This window comes from Cuculus canorus, chromosome 11, assembly GCF_017976375.1.
Source record: "Cuculus canorus isolate bCucCan1 chromosome 11, bCucCan1.pri, whole genome shotgun sequence".
In the NCBI taxonomy this organism is placed as follows: domain Eukaryota; kingdom Metazoa; phylum Chordata; class Aves; order Cuculiformes; family Cuculidae; genus Cuculus; species Cuculus canorus.
Window position 1 is genome coordinate 2,262,037 of NC_071411.1, and position 25,175 is coordinate 2,287,211.

Consider the following 25,175-nt stretch of genomic DNA (forward strand, 5'->3'; position numbering starts at 1 on the left):
TGCAAACCAAATGCACCCACAAACATTGACAGAAATACATTTTCCCCAAAACTCTGCATTTCTGTGACATGCACTTGCTATTCTAAATCACTCTGTGTTTTGCAATCCCCACATTTCATTTTTAGGCAGGCTGTTAATATCGCGATGTATTTCTCTCTGTATCTTTTTTTATTTTTAAACCATCTCCTCCATTCTCAGTCCCTGAGGATTTTACCCTGCTGACGTTTGAGTAGCAATGCCAATAATTTGCTATTGTACAAGCCAACACTATTTGCTCTCAAAGCTGGCACATAATCTCAATTTGCCCGTCTGGGCCCCAAGCAGTTACAAAACAAGCTTTAGCACGAGTGGTCACAACCGGGGTTAGAAACTCTCGGTAGCAATTTTACAAAACAGTAGGTACGCCACGTGCGACACTGCATGCCTTTCTACTGCAAGAAAAACTGCAAGAATGTTCTGTTCTGTACAGAGATTGAGGCTCCTCTGGGACACAGACTTCTCGCCTCCTTCTCTCCGTGAATGGAGGAATTCCCACCTTGGCCACAGAGCCAGTACCTACTGCTGTTTGGCTGACAGAGCATCACGGTGGCTGCTCTGCAGCTGCTCTGAGTGTGTCTTGACCAACTTAGTCTTTCACTGGCATTAATGAAGTCACTGGTCTTTTAGAAAAGTGCTAAACCACCAGAGTTTTAACAAGCACTGCCTTAAATCCTGGAGAAAAATATCCCAGGTCCACAGTGCAGTCTTTGTTGCGCTCCCCCAGCTGCAGAGCTGCTGCGCTGTGCAGAGCTCTTCTTTAAACATCAGTGTGCGTTTGGGTTAACACTTCTGCAGATATACCTGATACCTCGTTCACTGTGGCAAAACTGGGAATAAACTGGAAAACGGGTTCTCTTTTTTCCTTTCTTAAATTACAGAGGCACTGTTAGACCAACATTTAAAACCACAGCATCTAAGTCAAATTTCTTCCTACCCTACCCACAAAATGCACTGCCAACCGTGTGTTTATGAAATTGATACATCTGCAAATATTTGATTTTCTTCAAGGAAATTAAGCTGGAAAATGTTTTTATCAAATTCATGCAGCCACGCTTGTGGATGCAGACCAAGGCAGATGCCAGGCGCCACTAAGGAACTATAACATCCACCAAATTTCTACAAATGCTGTTTTCTCAGTTAAACGATTAAATCATACCAACTTCCCCACTTACAATTATAAGGCCCAGTTCTGGCCTTTCAGCTCACATCATTATTTACTAGTAATGTGACAATCTGGCCCGAACACACCTCATACTTAGAGAAACTTGCTTCAAATACTACTTTAGACCCACACGACATGCAGGCTGAGATAGAAAAGCTGTTATTTACCATTTCACAGATACCTCAGTAAAATTCTAAAATCTCATGCTTTCCCAGCACTCATATCAACACGAATAGAGGGAAAAAAACGTTCAAAATACATGCAGCTCACTGGTTCACGTTCTTGTTCACATGCAAACTACTCACCTTCTGATACAGCTAACAGCATTTTAAGGAAGGAATTCACTGGCCCTTTCTTCAGGAGGCTGAAGCCAGCAAAACAGCAATTCAGAATTCAAAACCAAGACACAAAGACTCTTCCAAAGCTCCCAGAGCTGCCAACCCTGCACAAGACACTCAGCGGTACAGCAAGCCACCTCTGTGATCCTGGGTTTTCTCACTCGATAAGGTCATTAACCACATTTGAATAAACAAAGATCAAGCAAACCATTAAACGTATTGCAGCTCCCACCTATTAAAACTAAAGCTGCTTTACAGAATTATGACCTACTTTAAATACTACAACAAGAGAAGGAGGGGCAGAGAGAAAACAATATTCTGAAATGAAACTGGGCGCAAACAGCCTCTTCTCATGGTTCACACATCAGAAGAAAAACTTTTAATATCCAGCACAAGCTTCTTTTCAAGTCACAGGACAGAAGACAAACAAGTTCTTTGAGAGCTCCGAGTCAGGGCTCTGCAATCCCTGTTTCTGTTCCCTGTTTCAGGGTCTAGGAAATAAAAACCCTCTAAGACTGGGAAGGCTTTAAATATAAAGCCCTAAACTAACTGCCCTGGCCCAGTCTGCAAAAAGAATGTGTATGTCTCAGTGTAGGCTACCACGGAGCAAGTTTTAATGCCAGTTCATTCCATGACAATTTTTCTCCACTAATAAACCTGATAATGGAGCAATAACACACTTATTTCTGAATACAGCCGCCTACCATCAAAGCACAGAAAAGCAGTCTTCTTGAAAGATGGCAGAATGCTTGCTGCTTAGAAGGAAGGGCTGAAAACCACAGCTTTAACTTGTAAAACAAGCTGAAGAAAGAATGAGTCCCTTCTGCAAAGCGCACGGAGATTTTCAAACAAATGGTAGCACCTATAACTCAAAGATACCGATGGTAGCAGTACCTTCAAATAAACTGAACACCAGTTCCAGAACAAGCCTTTTTTAGTATTTTAGAAACACAGCTACCTTGCAGTTCTGTATGGAAAGGGAGGTCAGAGAGAAGACAAAACGGTATGTACATATGAAGGAATGTGAGCTATTAACTAAAGGTTTCAGCAACGTGAAGGATGGAAGTTAATACAAACATTTTTGTAATGCACTATTGAGCTTCTCTGCTCTAACACCAGTAACCACTAATTTGACTAGAGAAAACTGTTACAGCAGTGCAGTGATGAGGGATCTGAGGGAAGTCTCTAATTTTGAGGAGGATTAGTATGTTAAAAAGTATTCATGTTTGATGTGAGCGCTGCAAATATCAGTTTGAGAGACTTTCCTTCACAAAACGTAGATGCATAAATATCTTGAAAGGGTTTCCACTGCCTCTGTGGTTTGGTTACCAAAAAGGTATTTGTGAGTGATTTTCTATAAAGCAGAAGGTAAATAGGAAACTGTTGCAAAGTCGAAGGTCTAATGAGAGCATTAACACATAAATTTTGAGTTGCTAATAAGGTATGATTATATGATTTAATGATCTGTTGGGTTTTTAGGCTTCATCCACTGCCATCTGCAATCACTAATAGAAACAATAAAAAGAACTGCAAGAACACTGCTGTTTTTAAATCATTTTGATCGATAACTAAATACAATTATTTTAGTATATAGGGCACAATATATTACCTTCCCACTAGAAGCCAATAGCAAATTAAGGAAGGTTTTCACTTAAGTCACCTCTACTCTTCCTCAGGTCTGTGTGGAGAGGAGGAAATAGGCTTCAGCCCCATCAAACAAGCAACTGAGAATATGGAAGCTGGTTTTGTAGAGTTTTGGTTGAGAAACTTTTATGTTTCCTGGACAAATTGATTTCTGTATGTCTTATTAAATAGATTCTCGTAACATGAGTGCTCCATGAAACTGCCTTGCACAGGAAAGCCATGACGAAGATCAAGAGGGAGATTTTCTAATATAATGGCTTACAATAGTTCAAATGCAAACCAGAATATTACTGGTACATAAACAGAGAACTTTTGACCTTCAGAGAAACGCTCTGTCTTAAAGGCTCTGCAGAGTCACACTTATTTTGAAATTTGGCTTTAAAGAGTTAAATTTCATAAAAGAGACCAAAATAACAAGCGTATAGGATAGGGGGATTTTTCATTTCAAATATAAAATGTCAACTTTGAAATGTCACATTCTGTGTACCACATATATCCATTCCCTGGATATGTATCTCAGGGAAAAAAACACACCAATGCTTTTAAACTTACTGCTTACTCTTTCCACCTCTTATTTACAAACATGTAGCATTAAACCATGTCAGACTGTCAGACTGATAGGCTAACGTAGGTGAGCAGTTCAACTCCCAGGAAACAGCAGTTTCATGACTTCTAGTACGGGAAAGTTTTAGCCACCAGCTAACCAAGGTTTAGGGTTTACATAACTTCATTTAGGAAAGGATTGCACAGATAAAACCAAATCTTTTGGCAGGGATTTGTGTATTACTGTACTTAAAGCCTCCTCTCTTGTAATTAACTCTCTCTCTTACCTCGTACTTTCTTCTCCAAACATCACGTATAGATTCCTGACAGACACGGGTTGTTCGCTTTTTAAACTGCTGTGGTAGAACACTGACTAGATTTGCATTTTAACACTCAACCATTCACTCGCTGCTACAATCAGTTTCCGTGATAAGTGACAATGCCATTGATGACACTGGAATCCCAGGAACCCCACACCAAGTTCCCCAGTCCATGAAAAGTTTCCCGCATAAGCTAGAACAAGAGATTTAACTTCTTTGCACCTAAAGAGGAACTGATAATACCTTATCTATCACATCAAAACACGAGGACAGACATATTAGACACAAAAGTGGATAAATGCAACACTCACACAGGGAGCAAAGGCATTTAGAAATGAATGCACGCAGCCAGGACTCCACATAACAAAACTCCCAAATTCTACCTAGTATACTGGTGATTTTTTTTCTTTTTTTTTTTAAATTGTGAGCTACAGCCGGTGTTCTACAACAAGGATGTGAAAAAATGACTGACTGAAAACAGTTGACCTTACCTGCATCTTCCAAGAAATACTGCACAGCCATCAGCACCTTCCCCTGAGGTTGTAGGTCAAGCTACGGAAAGGAAGATACTAACGGTGAAATACTGGAACTCTCAGGAATTTAAACCCCTCCTTCTAGGGAATCAAAGTATAATATTGACTAACAACCCTGTCCTGTACCTGCAGCTGAACCAGGGGCTTTTATTCTATTGCTTTCACTGCTGTGCTGCATTTCTTTGATGTCTACTCGAGAGTTCAGCCCAGTCAAAGATCAGTGTTTTTGTGTGTCTCTTTCCTGTCATGGCAAAGAAGTTGGTTGGCTTCTGTTTTCACTACTATTATTTAAAAGCTGTTGTTTGGGTTTAGGTAGCATGACAATTAATAATAACTACTGGCATTTAAAATAAATGCATATTTCTAAATTTAAAACTATATTAAATTCTACCTTTATGTCCCTTGTAATGCTTCTGGGATGGATGCTTAGAACTGCACCCAGTACAAAATCACACTCAGCAAGATGCTGTGCTCCTTGACTTCACATACAAACAATTGTTTAGGATACAAGGGCAAGGAAAGATGTCAGGATAGCAAAAATAGGGCTTAAAGGATCCCCATTAAGGCAGCATCAAACCAGTTAAAATTTATTGTAAAAATAAAATTAGGAATTCTTAAGTGGAAATGCCTTGGAATAAGCATTACCTTTCTTTCTCTCTGAATGAATTACAATCATCAGATCCAATTTAAACATCTCCTATTTGCTATAAAAACTGCTAGGCCTTATGAGACAGGCACTCTGTGTTATACATGCCATTATTTTAAACACTAATGCCATGAATTTTACTGTCAATTTCTTCAACTTTGTACATTCAACATTCAAAAATGCTGAAATAACTGCCCACAAGCCCTGACACACATGCTAAAGCGATCGAACATTCACAGTTTAAAAGGCACAAGGTCCCTGTTCAGCTTAAAAGAAACATAACCAGGTCAGCAAGTTTAAGGAATGAATCTTCTTCCTTACCCAGAATTCGGCTTTGCCATTGCCTTTCTTGCACCGCTCTGCCAGGACCGACACACCCACAGTCACTTCAGATAACGGCTCTTCTGCTGCCTTCATGAGAACAATCTGAATCACTCGTCCTTCGTAAATGTGGGCATCAAAGGTTGATTTCCATTCTGGATACATGGTAGGTTTCCTCTGCACTAGAGTCTTTCCTCTCTCTGAAAGCCACCAAAAAAGGACAGAAACGGTAAAATCAAATAATGTAGATCTCGTACTTAAACTCAACAAAAGAGATAATCCTTGTACTTAAACCAAGAGTAGGCTTGCTACTTCTTGTACTGTGGTTGGAACAAAGTTTAAATACTCAATTCAATCATTCATGACCTGGAAGATAAAGCACACCCTGGCAAACAGGGCATGCAAAGGCAAGGACGGCATTAATATGCAGCTAGAGAGACCAGGAGGGACAAATCCCATTCTGGAATTCAGAAGCTGGTTTAGTCTATCACAACTTCACAGGAAATATTTGCAAGACTTCTTCCTGGCATCAATCTCCATGACATGTCATCTGTTCCTAATGAATACCTGCTGCTGTAAGATAAGTCTTACACTGACCTGGTTTAAATTGAAACCAGTGGCTGAGAGATGAAAAGCTCCAAATTTCATGAATCCAACTGCAAGTTATCTCAACATTTCACTTCTATTCATAAGTCAATCTCCTTGGCATTATACTTGCTCTTGATTGCTACTTTTTAAAGGCTATAACAAGGCCTTATCTGTTCTCTTCAGGACATGCAGACCTTGTGTAGCTATAAAGAATAAGGAAAAGGCTGAAACGACCTCACAAAACATTTGAACTTTTTTTGTAACATTTACCCAACCTCCCATAGAAGCTTCTCCATAGATTCCTTCCTCTGGAGTTTTACAGTGCTTCACTATTCCTGTTAGACAGATTTTTTTCCTAATGAACGGTTTCAGTCTCTTGCTACCCATTGATTTCTTCCTTGGGCATGGAAAACAGCTGGCAATTGAGCCATCTATAACCAGCTTTAGCGTGATTCTAGACCTGGCTCTCTTGGTAGTCCGATCAACCCATCCTCAATGATGCTCCCTCCTAAGGAACCACACTCAGCTCTTCACTGGGACTCTGGCACGCGATGCCATCTTCCCAGCTTTTCTCTGGGATTTGCTGCCAAAACAATTATTCCCTATTTGTGCTCAGGTAACCGAATACACTTTTGCACTTTCTGCACAATTTCTTCTATTTATCAAGATCATTTGCTACAATAAAAGTGCTTCCTAAGTGCCTCTCTAGTTTTGAATGATCTATTTTCTTCCTAAGTGTATAACATGTTCTTATCACACCAAGGCAGTAGCAAAGTAGATTAAATAGTTGGATCCTTCCCCAGGGAGCTGCAGTGGGGTCTTGGCTTCTAGAATTAGCTCTAGAATTTACATTCACTTCAATGAAGGAAGGATCAGATACTTATTACTTCAAAATCATCCTGGAAACTCCAGGCAACGTTTGCGTTCATTCATCCATAATTTGCTGGATGTGTTCCACTTGATTGTGCTGAGCTATCAGGACAGCTAAACAGGAGTGGAGAACAGTGTCCTTGTACTTCTTTATTAGGGAATGCCTGCCAACAACAGCATTACGAATTCCAACTCTGACAAGCAGCCCTAAGCCTGACTGCCAAAGGGCATTCCAAAACCCCAGAAACAGCCACCTGAGGACCTCCTCCATCTCGATGCAAATTTGAGCGTTCCTCCTCTACTCAGTCAAAAGCTTTTATCTGGAATTTGGGGAACTCTACACGGAGAAAAACTCAATTCTTAGCAGTGCAAACATACTTTAAGAGTAATTAGTATTCCTAACCGTGGAAGGATTTGGAAACGTTATGGTGAAAATATATAGGGAAAGCTCAAACAAAACACAATGTAGAGCTTATTAGGACAGACAATAAATGCAAGGGGAAATTAAAAGCAGCCTGTCTGCACAGCAAGGTTTTTACAGTAGTCTGTTTTTTTGATTGCTAAAGCCGGACATTAAGAAGGCACCGTCCGGAGGCATCCTTGGGAACATGAGAAGTTGCACCTACTTGCAGAACTGCTGACAATAATTCAGGATTACCAGAAGCATCCACAGTTGACAGAAAAGTTGGTAATACTCTGTGTAGGATTCTTAGAGAGGGAAAGAACTGTTTCAGTCCATTCACAGGACTGTCCCTATTCCCTTGTCCCAATGAATACCTGCTTTGATCTGTTACTACATACACATTTACCCTATGTAAACTGAAAGCAGTAATCTGAATTTAGCAGCAGTAATCGGACATTTAAGTGTTCCTTTGCAGGCGAGCAATGCGATCCATGACAGAGATTGATTTGTGTGATGGCCATGCAGCCTTTGTAATTAAAATCACACTCATCAAGCTCTGTCATGGATCACACTGCCCACCTGCAAACACTTAAATGTCAGCAAAGAACAGCCTTTAAGAACACTGTTCCTTCTGGATTCAGGCCTCCTTTGTTTCTCTGCTAACACTATTGGCTTCAAAACATTTTACATGCTTGAAAACCGGCTTAATCTCTTAATGACTAGGCAAACGATTTTCTTGTTCCTGTACAATAAGCCTGTCCTCAAGCATGTTTCAACTTCAGTTGGATTTGCGTATTATTCCAGATCTTGTCAAGCTGATAACAGGAGCAGCATTTTCTTTTCCTCACTACTCCAACCGGTCACTGCTCTGAGGTTCACTGCACTTTCCTCCCCCATTTTTTTGTACTTCAAGGACACCTGCAAGCAAAGAGGAGAAATGTGGGGACAATTCTACTTTTCAAAAGGAGACAGTGGGGGAAAAAGGTAGACTTATTTAGATGAATTCCAACTTCTCCACACATTTTGGCAGCCGCAACGCTTTCAACACCATTTCTTCAGAGGTTCTCCCAGCAGCCTAGGAAACTGCTTTTTTTGAACTTCACACATTTGCTTGATGACAACATTTTCTGGAAGGGGCACTGTGCCTGCCTTTTGTTTAAACTCTAAATGTAGCTTTTAACCCATCAATAAGGGGAAAGCCAAATCATGTTGTGAGTAAGAAGAAAATTCACCCTTTCCTGCCTTCTTTGACATTTTGTCAAGCCTTAGAGCCACAGTGCAGGATTAGATGGCTGTGCTCTAACCCAGCACAGCAATTCCCTCTCATCCTGTTTGGCTACAGTGATGTATTCTAGCAAATGTCACAATGTACTATAACACTCTGGTCCAAAGCAATGGTCTTTGAAGGCTGAGGGACTGCTGACCAGGGAGGAGCTAACAAGACCTTGGGTACAAGTAATTCCACGCAAATAATTTTGCCAAAATGCCTCAGTTATTACAACAACAACCACCTACACCTCTCATTAATATCTATCTCCCGAGTCAATGAAGAGCATTTACTAGTCTATGCTCGAGGATGGTTCCCTCAAAGCTGAGCAGCTCAGATCCCTCTTCGTGGCACTCCACTACATCTCTCTCCCCTGCAGAGCTGCTGCAAGTGCCTGCGGACTGGAGTGAACAATGTTTTATTTAACATTTGCAAAACTTTGCCACGTAAAACTCACAACTCGCCTTAGTCCACGCAAAAGTGACATTTCCGCTGCTTCACCACAAATTTTGTGAACAGTTGCACAAGAAGTGGAATTAAGAAACTAGAGATCTTAGACTCCACCCCACCAAGTGCTGAGCACTCTGGCCAGTACACAAAAAGGATTAATAAAGAAGTCTTCTTTTAAGGTGGAAACAGAGACAAAAGTCGTTGTTATGTCTCCAATTCTGAAATAAAAGCTAATGAGAGGAGCAGCAGGACTCTACCACTCACAGAATAAGAGGGACCATGGTATTGCTTAAAAGAAGTATATTCAGAAAAGCATCACCATTTGTAACTCACCTGTAGTCAATGCTTCCTTCATTTTGATGGCACAGAAAGGCTGCAGTTGTTCCCCTTGATTCTGCACAGGTCCCAGCTCAAAGGAGTTGAAAGATATTCGTAAGAATGGGGCCATTGCTCACAGAGATACACAACCTGAGAGGGAAGTAGAGAACAAAAATCAGAATAAACAATCTGGTCTGAGACTTGTAAGAAAGCGACACGCATATCTCAGGGGCCATCACAGCTGATAGAACCCACACTCCAAAGTCTGCAAGTGTTGAATGTGGCTTTGAGACCATAAGCCTGAAGTAAGACTGGTGTGTATTGAAACAAAAACCATAACATGTACAATCCAAGACTGTATTTAAGACACATTTTTAACCATGTTTTGTTAAAAGTATGTAGCAGTTATGTCTTTGACTTGGACCTGGGCTCAGTTTTCAAACCACAGACCCTATTCGTTAACTCACAAGTACATAAGCGTTTGACAGTTAGACAGATTATTCAGGGTTTCTTTAAACACCTTTTTTTCCTCTATAACAGGAATGAGGGGTGGGTTTGAGGAAAAAAGAGAGGAAGGAGAGTTTTGTCTGTTCCATATCTTCCTTTTCCAGAATGTCTCACAAAGCAAGGAAGGAGAACGAGGAGCAAAATCAGTATGATCTGAAGCTCATACTTTATTCTTTAGGAACATATTATTTTCTTTTTTTAATTGCTAGACAGCTTCAAAAATTCTCAGACAGCACTCTAGGCACCTCAACAGGCAAGCCAAATGATAAAAGGTACACCTTCAGTTAACTGTATTTTTAAAGCCTGACAAACTCCTGAGCGTACATGCAATTTCTGGACACTGCAGCAAAACCCACTTCCAGGTGTACAGAAACAGAGAATGAGATATGCAGATGAGCAGGGATCGGGACAAAAGAGTTAACAAGGTAACAGGGAGAGATGATGAAAAAAACCCAAAGAACTGCAACTGGGCTGCACTGGCCTTTTGACTGTAGATTGTTAACCAGCTCAGTCAAGCAGCACTAGGAAGAATCCTGCATATGCTTACACTTTTTTAATGTAAAGACATTGACCTGAGAAGCAATTAACATTCCTGTGATATCTCTTAAGGCCCAGAACAGTCATTTAGATAAAAGACTGAAATCAAGAGCCTTCACAGCTCCTGACACCATTATTTGGACATCGCTATGCAGGGATCATTCTGAATAAAAGAAAAATTTTATGCCTAACATTTATTGAACCAGCTTTTATTAACCAACTGCTGCCCTCCTTTCTTCTCTGTGAAGTATGACAATGTTAGAAAGCACATTTAGGATCACTTGGCATGATTGCTTATCCTACTGGAAAACTGAAAGCCACCGCTGTAATTCACATTTACAGAGACCATCATCCAGGCTCGCGGTAGAATAACAAACCTTCCCCACTAATCCACTGATGATTGCAGCTTGGAGGCTGAGACAACCTCACAAAGAAAGAAAAATAGACAGCTTTTGTGAAAATTGACAAATAGACTCGATACCTCACTTCTGCACATGCAACATAAACACAATGCTTACTAAGAGATGTAATGAGAAACACATTTTAGCCGCCCAGGAGACCTTGTGCTCACTAGGTTTGGTAGTCTTGAACTACCCTCAAGACTGGCCACATGACTTGCCAACACCAGGTCACATACAGTTATGACTCAACGTGGATGTGAGTGAAACCACATTGCATCATCATTCACCTCTGGGGAAACAGCGTTGAGAGTCGAGAAGGCCATGGGTAGAATCGAGCTGGGTAGGTCAGCACGTAGCTCCCACTGGAAAGTTTACTTGACAGAACCATGGGATTGCAGGATAATCCTGGTTGGAAGGGACAGCCCAGCAAAAAGTCACAATTTCCAGTAAGTCTGCGACTACACTAAAAAAATTGGAAGGCGCTTACAAAGCCAAACTAACAATTGCATGATTTCACTCAGGGCATCTGACTCAAGCCAATGTTATTCCTGAGAGAGAATACAAGGCTTTAACATTCACTTCTTGGACTCCAAATTAACAAATACAACAGAAACAGGTACAATGCATATGCCTTTCGAATAATCCTGCAACCTTCCTCATTTCTGGTGGCCAAATCAGTCAAAGGCTGCATTTTCAGCTCCGCTTCTTAGTTTGAATATGGTTATTTGTTTTCATGTCATTCTGCTTGGCTTCAGTGCAATCTCAAATGCTCACTTGGAAATGTTACACACAAGCAATTCAGCAGTTCAGGGAAAACACCGATACCCCAGAATCTGATGATCAAACGTGCTCAGTCCAAAGTGACTGTGAAGCTATAACTGAAAACAACTTTTTGCTTCTCCATTTAACAACAGCTTAAAAAAGAAATCTCAACCGCTTATTTTCACGTAACAAACTACTTGTTCCTGCCCAGTTTCTTTACCCTTGTACACGATGCTTTCTTCCCCAAAGTAGAGATTTTAAATGGCTTCATGCAAAATCTCACTCTATGTGATAGACTCTACTGTGACACAGGAAGGTTAAGTGGGAAAGAGGGGTTTGATTTGCTCCTCAGGTGCATTTTCCAGTTCTGTCTGCGCTATGGCAGCGAGGCAGTTGACAAGTATCAGCTGTATTGCTGTAAACAAAACCAGACTCCACTAAAACTGTTTTTGGCAGTGACGCTCTGTGAGAGAGATTAATTTTAAATCAAACGAAGTTTCTCAAACTCCCTGCGGAACACACTCATCCAATATTTTATCACATTTGAAAAGCAAAGCCACCGAAAGCAATACATACATTTTGCTTGTTGCTTTTCAGAGAAGTGTTGCCTTTCAGAGAAGAGTCCCTCTCTAGTCTGCACGACTACCTCAGAAGTGACAGAACAAGTGTTGACTCTAGTTTTGAGAGCTGTATCTGTCAAGAAATGGAACGGCTGTAAGGCACCAGCTATGTCTTGAGGGAGATTCTACCATCATACAAACTGCATTGCTGCTATGAAGTACTGAGGCCAAACTGTTTTCCCTAAAGGGTGTGATTTATCCAAACCAAATGGTGAAAAACTGAGATGCAAACCTTGAAACTACTGCAAGTCTAAGTTACAGGTTCGATATCTCCATTTCAGAGTTTGCGTGCAATCTGAGAAAAGCTAATGAAAAAACATCCTATTACCATTATTGTGTGCGCAGCACAGGGTGCTACCCACGCTGACTCAGAGCACACGTTCAAATGCTGCCCAGCACGACATTGCCTTTGGCAAGGATCCCTGAGCTGCTCTGTTCACAAGATAAACCCACATTCTACACTAGGATAGATTCCGCGATACCCACAGCCATGTCCACGAAGCTTTAAAGTTGAGAGCTTTTGACTATTTAGTATAGAAAGAAAATCAATCTTGATACTATGCACTGTAACAAAGATGGAGTGGGGGGGACAGAAATTAAAATATCTTCATCTTTACACCATTAATGCCAACATCTGGTGGATGAACAAATATTCTCTTTTCACACGGATGTGTCTGCAACACGCTTCTAAAGAAATCTTCAAAATAAATATTCCAAAGAGAATTCTCACAAGATTTGCTAGTGCAAAATTCAAGTTCGATTAGAAGTTTTCTCCCTGCAAACACAAGGGACAAAGGGTAAATTCTCCCCTTCCAACAGTGCACAGCAGCTACCAGGGACTCGCACTGCATCTGAAGGTGCTGCTCAGCAGGGTTCCTTTGTTGCTGTAATTCTGCCTTGTTATAAACACTGAGGACAAGCCCTTTCTAACACAATCCAGAAACAAAGACGCAGTTGTGGCTTCTACACAAAGCGGGAAGTCACATCAAAGCAGCGGATCATCTGGAGGAAATGCTGACACTGAAAAGATGAACGAACTAATGGGCCAAGCAGAGCACAAACTAATTGGAACTATATATCCGAGAGAAATACAAATGAGAGACCTCCCCTGCAGACTTGAGCCTCAGATTTCCTTGTAGTAGCCTGTAAAACATTTTGCAAACTGATGTAAAACTGCGCATGCAGGTCGCTGCTTTTCCATTTTGTCTCACACAAGTGCTCTGCATGGCATGAAACGCCTGCTTTCTGCTTAGCTCCCTGCTGAGGCTGCTTCCAAGGTCAGCTTTGGGGATCACCAGGACTGGTAGCCAGCACCACACACGGCTGACCAGTTGGTGTTCTCCCTTGAAAAGATGCAGCAGTAACTTTCCTCATTAAGATGCAAAAGTATAGATTATTTCCAACTTGCAGTTATCTTGTTTCATACAAAGGTTTCTTTTCTTCCATTCTGGCAATGAACAAGTTCAAGAAAGACAGCAACAAACTATTGCCCAACTTAATATCCCCAAATTGCTCTCAAAAACACTAACAAGGACCTCTTTCCTCTGTGTAGAGACTACAAAGGTGATGAGGCTGCTTTTATGGTCCTAACACCAGAAGGCCTGCAAGTGGAGATGCTGGAAGGGCGACCGGCATTCTTCACCTATGCACACTGCTAATGAGTGTGTTGTGCTTTTAGCGTTCCCCTGTACGCTGCTTTAGGCTTACGTTACAGAACTCACACAAAGCAGACAGGTTGGCTATGGTTCTCTCTTCACAGATATTCTTTCAGCTGACGTTCAAAACAATACCATCTGCAAGAGAGAAGACAAAATACCTGTGCTGCCGGACACTGAACCAAAGTAATGATGCTGCTGACCACTGTCTACATTGCACACTTAAAATTAGTCTATAGAGACTTTTAGCAAGTTCTGCTGTGAGCTCTGGCCTCTATTTGATGCTCGGTGAAGAAGTCAGTCTAAAAATGAAATCAGTTTAGAAGAGTCTTATTACATTTGTGGTTATCAACCTTGTCAAGAAGATACACTGCAGCGTTCTTTATCAGCTGGACTTTCCTAGGCGCTATCGACCATTGCACTACAGCTACACAGCTAAAGTCTGAAAAACATCTTTATAAGCAGCACCAAATCCTGAATGCTCAGAGCTGCAAGAGATGGCAAAACATTACGTGCAGGTGCTGCTTTCAAAGCTTAAAAGCCACAGAATGTTTGAAAAGCCTTCTCCTAAAACAAGGGCTAAACTCACACATCCCATGTAAGTCACTGCAAGAAAAGGAGAATCCTCCAAAGATGCTGCTCCTGCATCTATTTGTCATTTAGGTTTAGCCATTAAGGTGCAACTATCTCCTATGAATGCTTTAATTTACTCCAGTTACTAATTTGATTCATCTATCAACAGAACCCAAGGTGGTGATAAGAAATATCAAGCTTCTCAGCAACTACTATGATAAACTGCCGTAACTCTGCACTTATTGAAGCAAAATATGATAAGATTAGATGATATTTAACAAAATGCCGTTACCTTCAGGAAGAAGCAGCATGAAAAGAGCATCTTTAAATTCCTTTGAGTTGTGCTTAGATTTATTGCCAAATGTATTTTTTCTGGTTCACAATTTTGAAACAACAAGCCTATCCATTAAATTCTAGTGTAAACGATATAAGTTTGGGGGCTTGCTTTGTCTTTTGTTCAAAGAGTACAGAGGGTGGTTCAGGGAGTCCTACAAACCTACCTTAGGAAAACCAGAGTTATTTCCTTCTTTTGCACCCACCCCCCCATATTCTCTTTTAGACACTTCTGTTTTTCCGGGCTCGGACAAGGCTGGAACAGAAACAACGACATAAAATTTGTTGTTCCTTGTTCTGCAATAGCCTGGAGAAAATCCATCTGGATAATCCACGTAGCAAGAGATGGTCCTTGGTTTCAACCCACTTGCCCAGAAGCGCAACTAATTCCAAGCTTTCCTGCCCAAGCTCAGCAGTCCCCAAACTGCCTGAATTTATGGCTGCTGCATGAATTGTTGATATTTCCCCAACACTATTAAGGCCAAAAGCACTACTGACCCTTTCCCCATCGTTATGATGAGAAACTTTTTAACATATGAGCATCAGAAACCTCTTCCTGAACAGGTCAGCTCTTTCAACCCTGGCAGGGGGAACCGAGAGGCTTAAGGGGCACGCGGACAGCAGGCAAGCGAGAGCTAAAGCAGATCCAATTTTAGGGGTTATTTTAGAAGAGATGCAGCCCTGTTTATTTGAGCATATGATAACATATGATTAGGTCAGGAACAACAGTTGACTGTTCTCAGTGTGGTTTCAAGTGCGTCAAGGAAGACAAATCTGGGTTTTACACTAAAAGATCAGCAAGCTGAGGACGTGTTGGACTCAGAGAGCAGGACATGTGCTGCAAAATCAAAAAAGCATTTTACACTGAATGTGCTTTTTCAGAAAGGGAAAAAAGAATATTTGGAGCAACAAAACTGACTTTTTCGATATTCCATTACTACCATTTGGGGGGAGGAAATGGGGGAAGCGCTGTCAACTGCCTTTTCTGGAGAAGTGCATAAGAAATAACCACTTAAATACTTTTTTGGGTTTTTTAAACTCTTGGGTTCTCCTTCCTCTGTGAATGCACGGGACTAAACCGTAGATGAAATCACCGTGGGCACACTGCTTTCATCACCGCCAAAATCAAGTCTGAAACAAAAGTGCACAGGAATCCTCTTCATTAACTTCAAACCCAAACATTAGACATTAAAAACACACCTGAAGCCTAAAGACTTCGTTCATTGTTTCTGATTGTGCAAGCTGATAGCGTTTGATAAGCAGTAACTGCAACAAGGAATGATTGATACAATGGGGCTGGGTAACCAAATACTTATGAAGCTTTAGGTGAGCAACGATTCATTAATATCAAATCACATTACAAAATGGGAGCATGTCCAAAATATTAAATAAGAGACAAACCATGTTTTTACTCTGAAAGATTTAAGTCTAATTGGGAAGATTTTTTTGACATAGAGAGTAAGTAGAGGTTTTTTTTCCCCCTGCAGTTCAAAAACAGAATTCCCTCCGTGTGAGAGGAAAAAACCTATCAGGGTGAAAGGGATGAAGCTACACCTCTTCTTCCCTACAGCAACACACGCCAGCGCCAAGCTGTGCGTCAGTCTGGCTCTATGTCACTCAGCAGAGCACTGGACACCCTCTGTGGGTCTGAACCCCTGGCTGACTCTCAGCTCCCACTTCCTCAACGATGTTCAAGGAATTTGCCAGTATTTAGTCAGCACAACTACATTGCAAAACTCTACATTGAGTTTATCACGTGAATACCAGTTCTCCAAAGGAAGCATGCCACTCTGCAAAAGGGCTCGTAGACTTTTTTGTAATAAGCTGTACCCTAGGAAAGCTGAGCTACCCCATCAGCTTTCTGAAGTACCAAACCAAAGGAAATCAGCCAAAGAAAATCCAGTATTTTGTACAGTATCTGTTTAGGTATCACCACAATCACATGGGCAGGGACCCCCACCCAAGCATGCTCCATTAGCATCCTTTAAGAGAGAAGTCACACCCAGCCCGCCCTTCAGCACCGTCCCCACTCTGGCTGAGTATTTTTATCTAGGATTCAGAATAATATTTGAGATTTTCTTTCTCATATATAAAAATGAACACAAAGCTTCTTATTTTCTGTGCGATTACAAGTTTCCTGGAAATTTAGGTCTATTTCCCACAGAAAACAACACAAGATGCCATCAACAACGTATTTTTAAATCAAACAGAAGCAACATGACAACACTTCAGCTATATTTTACAGCCCAGTATACGTTGCCTTGCTCTTCAAAGCACTGGACATGTTTTTATTTTTTTCTGCTTTCCACTGAAGAGGAAAAGCTCTTCCTCTTAAAGCTGAAACAGCCAAATACTGTAACCACAGTATGGCATTACAGTTTAAGAAGAAAAGGTAACTGGGAATTTGTCTTAATTCAAATGTACTGGGTTAATGTCTCTGTATGAACAATGGAGAAGCAAAAAAAATGGAAATAGAGACACAGGGCATTCAACAAAAATACAGAAAAAGCCTTCTAAAAATTTCCGATTGGAGAACAATTTTACTTTGCTCTTTTGAAAGCCTCAGCAGATCATGCAGTCCAAGTGCCTGTTGCAGAGCACAAGCCTCCAAGCCCGAGATTTGCACCACTGCCAGCACTGTGACCTAATCCTCCAAGTATCTGGAAAGCCAGTATATTCCCTAGCCAAGAGAACTCCAGCATCATTCCTGCATGCTGGAAATCTGCTCAGATAACCTCATCAGAAGAAATACAATTCAGTTCGAGGACGCATGATTTTGATCAAGGTTTTTAAAGTAGAAGGACACAAGACTCATGAACGAAAAATTGTTCTCATTAGCTGTGAATTGAGTTGTAGGAATAGATCCAGTTCTCCCATATGGCTTTACTGCGGTTGGTTGGTTTGTTTGGTTTTTTTCCGAGAAGCCCCTGGGGGCCACAAACATAACTTAGTCACTTCAATCAGACATTAGGCAGTAAGATGGGCCAACTCTGCCTTGCTGAGCACCATGCTCCTCCTCCTCGCTATTGCCTGGCACTCAAAGGCTGCTCAGGGTAGGTAAGAATCAACCTTTTATCCTGGTTTTTTTTTTTTTTCCTCTCTCTTTTTTTATATTACCTAGCATGTGAAGCCAAAACCCACAGAAGAAATAAATAACCCACAAAAGTCAACTTAATCAAGACTTTTTCTATGTTTTAATAACTAAAAATAAGCAGTGAGGCCATACACGGATACACACATCACTGCCTGCGAAAGCATCTCTCACTTCTGCAACAGAAAGGTGAAACAAGCTCCACTGAGTGACACTGAGGGATGTGCAAGATGATGCTAAATAATGAACAGCCATGGGAATTGATAAGGAGAACTTGGAAAGAACCAGAAGCAACTGAAGTACATTTTTAATTAAAAGTATTTGTTCCTGCTGTAGTTCCAAAGCCCAGGCTTATATTTCCAAAACCAGGTAAGAAAACAGAACCACAAAAGATTTTTTAACTGTTCCTTCCCCCTGAATCACTTTCTAGAAGAAACAAAAATTTAAAGGTCTACGGTAGGCCTGGCATTCCCAAAAATATAGAGGAAACCCAAGAATTTCACTTAGGAACACTGCAAGTCAGCATCTGTTTTGTTACTTTATTGGGTTCTTGCACTAATGAACAGAGTGATAAACAAAGACACAAACTTCATTACTTGTCTAAAAAAAATACTTTCAGGAAGAAAAGACACATGCAGCTGACTCTCAGGGGTACTTTGACGTTACCCGAAGAAATAACTGAACACAACCTCTTCAATTCCAGTTGTCCTCTCCTGTCCAGTTAGTCCACAGAAGGCTTTCCTACAGATAAGCTTTCCCAGCTCATCATGGCCCATCATTTCCTCCATCACTAAATGGATAAAGGAGTTAGTCTTGGGTACTCTCCCTGCACCTTCCAATTATTCCTGACTTTTTGGTGAATGTTTCTTTTGCTAAAGTGCTTCCTATTTATGATAATTGTTATAGCAATTGTTCTGTAGAAAATCACAAACTGCTGCTGCTGAATAACACCTCCTGTATCACATCATAGTTAAGAAGTATACCATTAGGACATCGTTCCTGTTAGATCACTAAGTTAAAAAGGATGGTGTATGGCTACTACCGGCTCAGGAAAACTCAAGATGAAAACTAAACAGCTGTAAACCATAAGGCTCCTAAATGCAATAGCACACAGTGTCTCCAGCGCCCCATCCCTGGAGGCGTTCAAGGCCAGGTTGGATGGGGCTTGGAGCAACCAGATCCAGTGGGAGGTGTGGGAAACTGAATGGGCTTTAAACTCCCTTCTACCCAAACCATTCTATGATTCCGTGAATCTATACAACGCTCTTTACAATATTTACAGAGCAATTCTGCTTTTAAAAGGGACAGGCAGGTAACAGACTGCAAGAACAGGAGTGAAGCACACGGGAACCAAACTGCTCCTTGTAGTTCCAAATGCAAATGTTCCCGCTTGCAGCCAGAGAAGATCCCTTTCTTAACTCTCAGCATGGAAAGACTGCGTGTCCCCAGGCAGCCAAGCGAGAAATTCTCTTTCCACACAATGTAATTTGTTTGAGCACAACTACCCTAAGCGGTCTGCCCAGTCCTGCTTCCAAATCTTCCCTCAGAGTGTTAGCTCTATCCACGCTGCCTCGATTTTTTCCCTCCTTGAATGCCAAGCAGCTCTTCCACGCCGTTTACTACACAGCTTGCTTCATCACAGCTTGCTTAATTACCTTAGCGTTCTGTATCTCTGAAATACCTTTCACTTCCACGCAGCAGGGGCCGTATCCTGTCTTGCACATCAGCACGGCTCAAAGAAGTGAGCAGTGGGTGCTGGCAAGGAGCTTTCCTGCTATTTACAACAAGCCACAGCCTCAGCACAGCTTACCCCAAAAGACTCCTTTCTGCATTATGGTTTACAGCACTCAGCACTCCGCAGGCCACAGGATGCTGGCTTTTCCCCACAGGTCTGGATATTTGCTTCCACTACAGCACTTAAAGTACATAAACCCTGTTCTAATACTGCTTTTTCCATGTTAGTAATTACTGAGCAACCCACAGACATGCTGTGTGACCAGGGCCGAGACGTAATTCACACAACTGAAGAGGTTAAGTAGATGCCCGTAACCCACTTCTTAGGAAAAGTTAGGCCACATCACGGATAATTTGAGAGTCCCCTGAATTGAGTAAACAAAAGTCAAATCAACTTTGGCCCAATGAGTTTCAGCTCTGTGGGAAAGAGTTGCAGACAGCTTTTATTTCCAGCCTTTAACAGACAAGCCCTTTCTGCCTCTCAGGGAATAGTAGAAGAAAGAAAAAGTATCTACTCAACCTGAAACACAGCTATATTGAAAATGCATTTGCTTGTATTGTGAAAAGTCTTCATTAAAAAGTAGTTTTAAATACAATTGTTATGCTCCTGTAATGCACCTCCTTGACCAAGGAGACAGGCTTCCAATGAGAGCATTAGGGTTTTCTTGATGGTTCTAAAACTAAATCCATCTCTAAAAAGAAAGCTATGAAACTTCTGACAAAAAAATGTCAGAATTATGATAAACAGCACTTAAAATTTGTCTTTGCTTCGGAAATGTTAAGGGAGCAAAGGCCATCACATCCCTCTGGTAGCTGTTGGTGCCCGCTGCTCATCTAAGATGTACTGAAAACATTGGTTATTGGTAAGAGATGCAAATATTCTCATACACAGATAGATATCCTGAGGACGAATCATTTTCATAATTAATTCTCCCCACTAACATTTTGTTTCACTGAAGGTCTGGATTTTTTTTTCAGTTCTAAAGAGTTATGAGAAAAATATTTGCATAAAGCAATCATGATACTCCGCATAGATTCATTGAATATATTCAAACTTTGATGTAATGTTGACTGCCAAACTTACACAAACCCATATAACGGCTCCCTGGACAAAATGCAAAACTGAACTTCAGTAAGTGAAACTGAGGGAAGCGTTTCCAGTATTCCTGATGGGAATCCTATCTGCCATGCAGCATTTTCTCAGTGTTTTTATAGCAATATTTCCTGTATTTTGTGAGCATTACGGATTATAGTTGGGCATAAAAAAATGCCATGTAGTAGTAACAGCTTAGACGTCTCCAGCAAACGACACAGACTGTTCAAGCTGCTTTCATTTCCTTTTCCAGAGGAATAGTGAAAAACAAAAATGGAGAATAAATTCTGTGTCACTGACTTCAGGGATCACCCACAAAAACTGTGCAGAAACCTCTAGAACAAAGAGCCTGCATCTGTCCTACCACTCTTTACAGGGCAAAGGGTACTTGGAAAATAAAACAAGTGCTTCACAAGTAAGAAATAGGATGAAACGGTGACTACGGATTCTTTCCTGTCATTGTAAATAACCTTAATGTGTTTTTCTAGCCATAGCATTCACCTACAATGGAAGACAGACGAGTACGAGGCACTCAATTAGCATAAGGAAATTTAGAGAAAGTGAAGACAGTTCCTTTCAAAAAATGGTAGTAATTATATCCTTATCAACTCCTATTAATGCACTGTATTAATCACACAGTAAACTGGATGGGTATATTGACCTTTTTTATAAAGGCTCTGCGCGGTGCAGATAAACGTTAGTAGACTTGTATAAATCGGGGCACTAGGAATTACAAGGGTTTAAACCCTCAGTTATTCTAGACATCGTTAAGATTTCCCAGGTTTGTTACCTGCCTCCTACAGCCCAGGCAATCAACAGCCATTCTGTAATTCAGGGAGTTGTGTTGCACAGGCAGGTTAATTAATTTGTTTCCGTGATCAGACAGGGGAGAAGAGCATTAGGATTTCTTTTTGAGATGAGTCATCCTTGAGGAAACTCCCAACTTCCTCACTTACTCATAAAGCAAGGACCAAGAGTGCTGAGTAAGCACACGGCTCAGGACCGCAGGGACAGGTAGCCTGCCATCACAACTGCTCATTACAGGTTCCAAATCCCTCTTTCCAAGCCTTGGTTTAGATCTGAAACAAACCCAGCAAATTTATTTTCCAAAGGGCATTTCAAGCAGTTTGTATACTCACCTATAAAATATGTATTTATAAATCATAAGCGAGTGTAATAGAAATGCTTTTTTCTTTCAAGAGCTGTTCCTTTCAAGGACCCTGTAACAAGTTTGTTCCAAATCGCCCCAAAACCAAAAGTGATTTTATGGTTATGAAAAATAAAATCTTCCTACCAAGCCAAGAGCTATTTAAGCTCTTAAGTATGGCAACTCCATACTGTAAGGATTATTTAAAACTCTACAGCAGCCAAAATATAGCAAGAATTACCGTAATATTATTTTTAAGATGGTATTATGCTAAATGCACTTACTAGCTCTCCTTCAATTTCTTCCATAGATTTTTAAATGCAAATCCATGAAAAGCACAAACCATAACAAGTCTTCTAACTGGTGCAGAAATCACAGCCAGAGAACCGTGACCACTGGAGGCTTCCTGCCATGAACCATCTGTCAAAATACAGTTCAGCCCTATGGGAACACTCCAAACCTTCCCAGACACTTTGCCTGTAGTTTACTAACCCTTCATAGCAATGTTTCAGCACCCAACAGGCGAGGTGCTCCATTTCAAGACATCAGCAAAGGGGTTTTGAGATTTGTTTTCTTTTTCATCCTTCATGGGAGCTTTTTTTTTCAAAAGAAACAAAAAGTTATCAGCAGCAAGCCAGATATTCAAAGTATTTTTTAATCTTCCGCTGGGTGCTGGTCATTATTTGAGCTATGGAATTTCATTAGATGGATCGCTGGCTCATTTCCAGACAGTAGTTCTTCTTTAGCCAAGAAGCTGAAGGATGGCAACTTCTGCAAAAACACTGAGCAACTGTTGTAGAAGCTGACTGACACGTGGTTGTGTCTGTTCCACAGGCATCACTTGAATATCATATAAGTATTTCAGTGTGGCATCAAAAAACCCACCTGCATACACGCAGTTAAACCTATATAAGCACATATGTCTTTCAGATTGCTCCTCTTCCTTTGAAAACACATTTTTAAATAACGAGAGTAAAAAGATACTGCAATGCAGAAGTAGTTAAAAGGCAATTCCCATGTTCTGTGTACTTGTGTATACAATTACAAATTAAGTTATGGTCCCTGTTACCCAAATGATTCACTCAAAACGCTAATAACAGCCTGTGACACGCAATACCGGCAGGACTGCTAGCAAATTCCACTGAAGTTGCTTAACATCCCTGGTTAGTAGATGTGCTTTCAGTTACTTACCACTCTAATGTTAATCACCCCAGTGAAGTTCCACGGACTTGTCAGGTTTTCTGCCTCAAAGGGACAGAGAAGTCTTTAAAGTTTCGTGCATATCAGGACATGCCTAGCAATCTCCTAGAGTTGGCTCAGAGGCAGAAAGCCAAAGTATTAAACCTGTGCCTTCATAGAGAAAAATTAGGATTTAGTGATAAATATAGCTTTGCATAGTGCAGTAAAGCATGTGTATGCTGGCACTAATCTAACAGAGACCTTTTACAATTTGATCCAATAAAAAGTTATATTGGCCCCTGAGAATAATCAGGACTTTGAGTGTTTCCACAGGCACCGGGGGAACAAAAACCTAAACCAAACCAACAAAATGTAGATCAAAGCATACAGTAAAGCTTCAGTCATCAAACTCTGGAGCCATAACAAAGGCTTTATAATCTAAAAAAGATTAAATGGTTGCTGGATTGTAGTCTTTCTGTGAGTGAGAGATAAATGAGAACATGGTAAAGATCCAAAATACACCGGCTGAATACAACGCAACCTGTTACATTTTCCAAGACAGCACTCTGCTGGGTGAACTTCATTAGGAAAAGCTTGGTGAGCCTGGCCAATGTTTCCCCGAACAGGAAAACCCCAGCCCTCTATATCAATGGCAAGAAGGGCTAAAGCATAACAAAGACCCTTTCAAACATGGGAAAATCTAACTAGGAAGGACAAAACAGCTACTGTGAAAGAACCAAAACTTCTATACCCCAATACATTTCCAAAGGTGAGGTTTTATAGGAATACTTTGACTTTATTTGGATACCCTTACTGTTCACACTAATGCCATGCCAGTTCTTTTAAAGTATTTCACTAATTAAAACAGCATAAACTGCAACAGACCCAAAGTAAAGAACTGTACACACTTGCGGAATTGTTTGATCATAGTATAGTTGCCCTAATTTTTCCACCGGTATCCACAGCTCTGTTGACTTAAAAAAAAATGTACTGAAAGGGAAAAACCTCCAGCTCTAAGCAACCCTTGTGTCAGCTCACTGTGCTATCCCCTGTATCGCTCGCTACGGAATAAACAACCTTGGGAAGTTTTATACAAAACCTCAGTAATTACAGAAAAATCCGTGAAGCTGCTCCTTTGAAGAGATTCAGACAAGCAAACTAATTACTGTGACAGATCCTGGAAGCATCTGACTGCAAACTGCAGAGGCCTTGACACCAGCACAATGGATTTTTTCAGGAGAAAAACAGTGGGGAAAAAAATCCCGAACTCCCATTCCTTTAGGATTACTGGGAGACTTAATTTGGGGCAAAACATATTTTACCTATTGCATTTTTTCAGTGGAGTTTCACTATCCATTTCTGAATAAACCAAAGCTGACAATAAACCATTTTCAGACAGCGCCAGTTTGGGTTTTCTCCAGAATTTTGGCACCCATGAAACCAGCGGTTTCCATAAACCAAATTAAAGATTCAGAAAGGTGACTTAATGACTGAGCTCAGAAATTAACTGAATTGCAGTATAGCTCTTCCTGCTAGTATTACCATTGGAATTGGGCATTTGGTTTAATAATAGAGTCTCCGTGGAAACATTAAGCTCCCTAAGAGCACAAGTGAACGGCCATCAGTCTCTGGAAGGAATGAAATACAGGAGAGAATCAAAGTAACCCAGTAAAATATCTTAAAATCAGGTTTTGACTGTTTGCTACTTATGTATTTTCTATATCACAGAAACCAAAGGTCAAGGAAGAAAGCAAACCGGGCAACAGGAAAATAAAGCTTTTCGGAGTTTTGTAGTTTAAAATGCAAACCTTCTTTGTATAAAATGTCTTCTAAAGGTACAAGTATTGAACTGCAGCTGGCTTTGCAGCAAATGCAGTAATAAAAGGCATAGAATAAGAAAGTGAAGCACAGGAATACAAAGTGACAAAGTGAAAGGAGAGTTTGAAACGATTCCCAATTAAGATTGATGTCACCGGAATATATAATGAGAAAATATGTTTTAAAGTAGAGAATTTGAGGTCTCAAATTACTACCTCTCTTGCTTAAAGCAATATCAAAATGAGGTTGTGCTATTTTCAGACTTTAACAACAAAAAGGTTTC

At 40.7% G+C, this 25,175-nt stretch overlaps 1 protein-coding gene across 5 annotated transcripts in view; it reads right to left on the bottom strand.

Moving 5' to 3' along the window:
* Positions 1 to 25,175, bottom strand: part of PRKCD (protein kinase C delta) — a 56,127-nt gene that overhangs the window by 16,470 nt on the left and 14,482 nt on the right. For 4 of the 5 annotated variants that reach the window (XM_054077051.1, XM_054077053.1, XM_054077052.1 and 1 more), the window contains exons 2-4: positions 9,458 to 9,592; positions 5,547 to 5,746; positions 4,538 to 4,598 (exon numbers count right to left, since the gene is read on the bottom strand). In XM_054077051.1, the coding sequence (XP_053933026.1) occupies positions 4,538 to 4,598; positions 5,547 to 5,746; positions 9,458 to 9,572 (376 nt within the window). In that variant the 5' untranslated portion in view covers positions 9,573 to 9,592. Of the gene's footprint in view, positions 1 to 1,506; positions 1,675 to 4,537; positions 4,599 to 5,546; positions 5,747 to 9,457; positions 9,593 to 25,175 lie in introns of those variants that run through there. The other variant, XM_054077055.1, reaches the window with a different exon arrangement.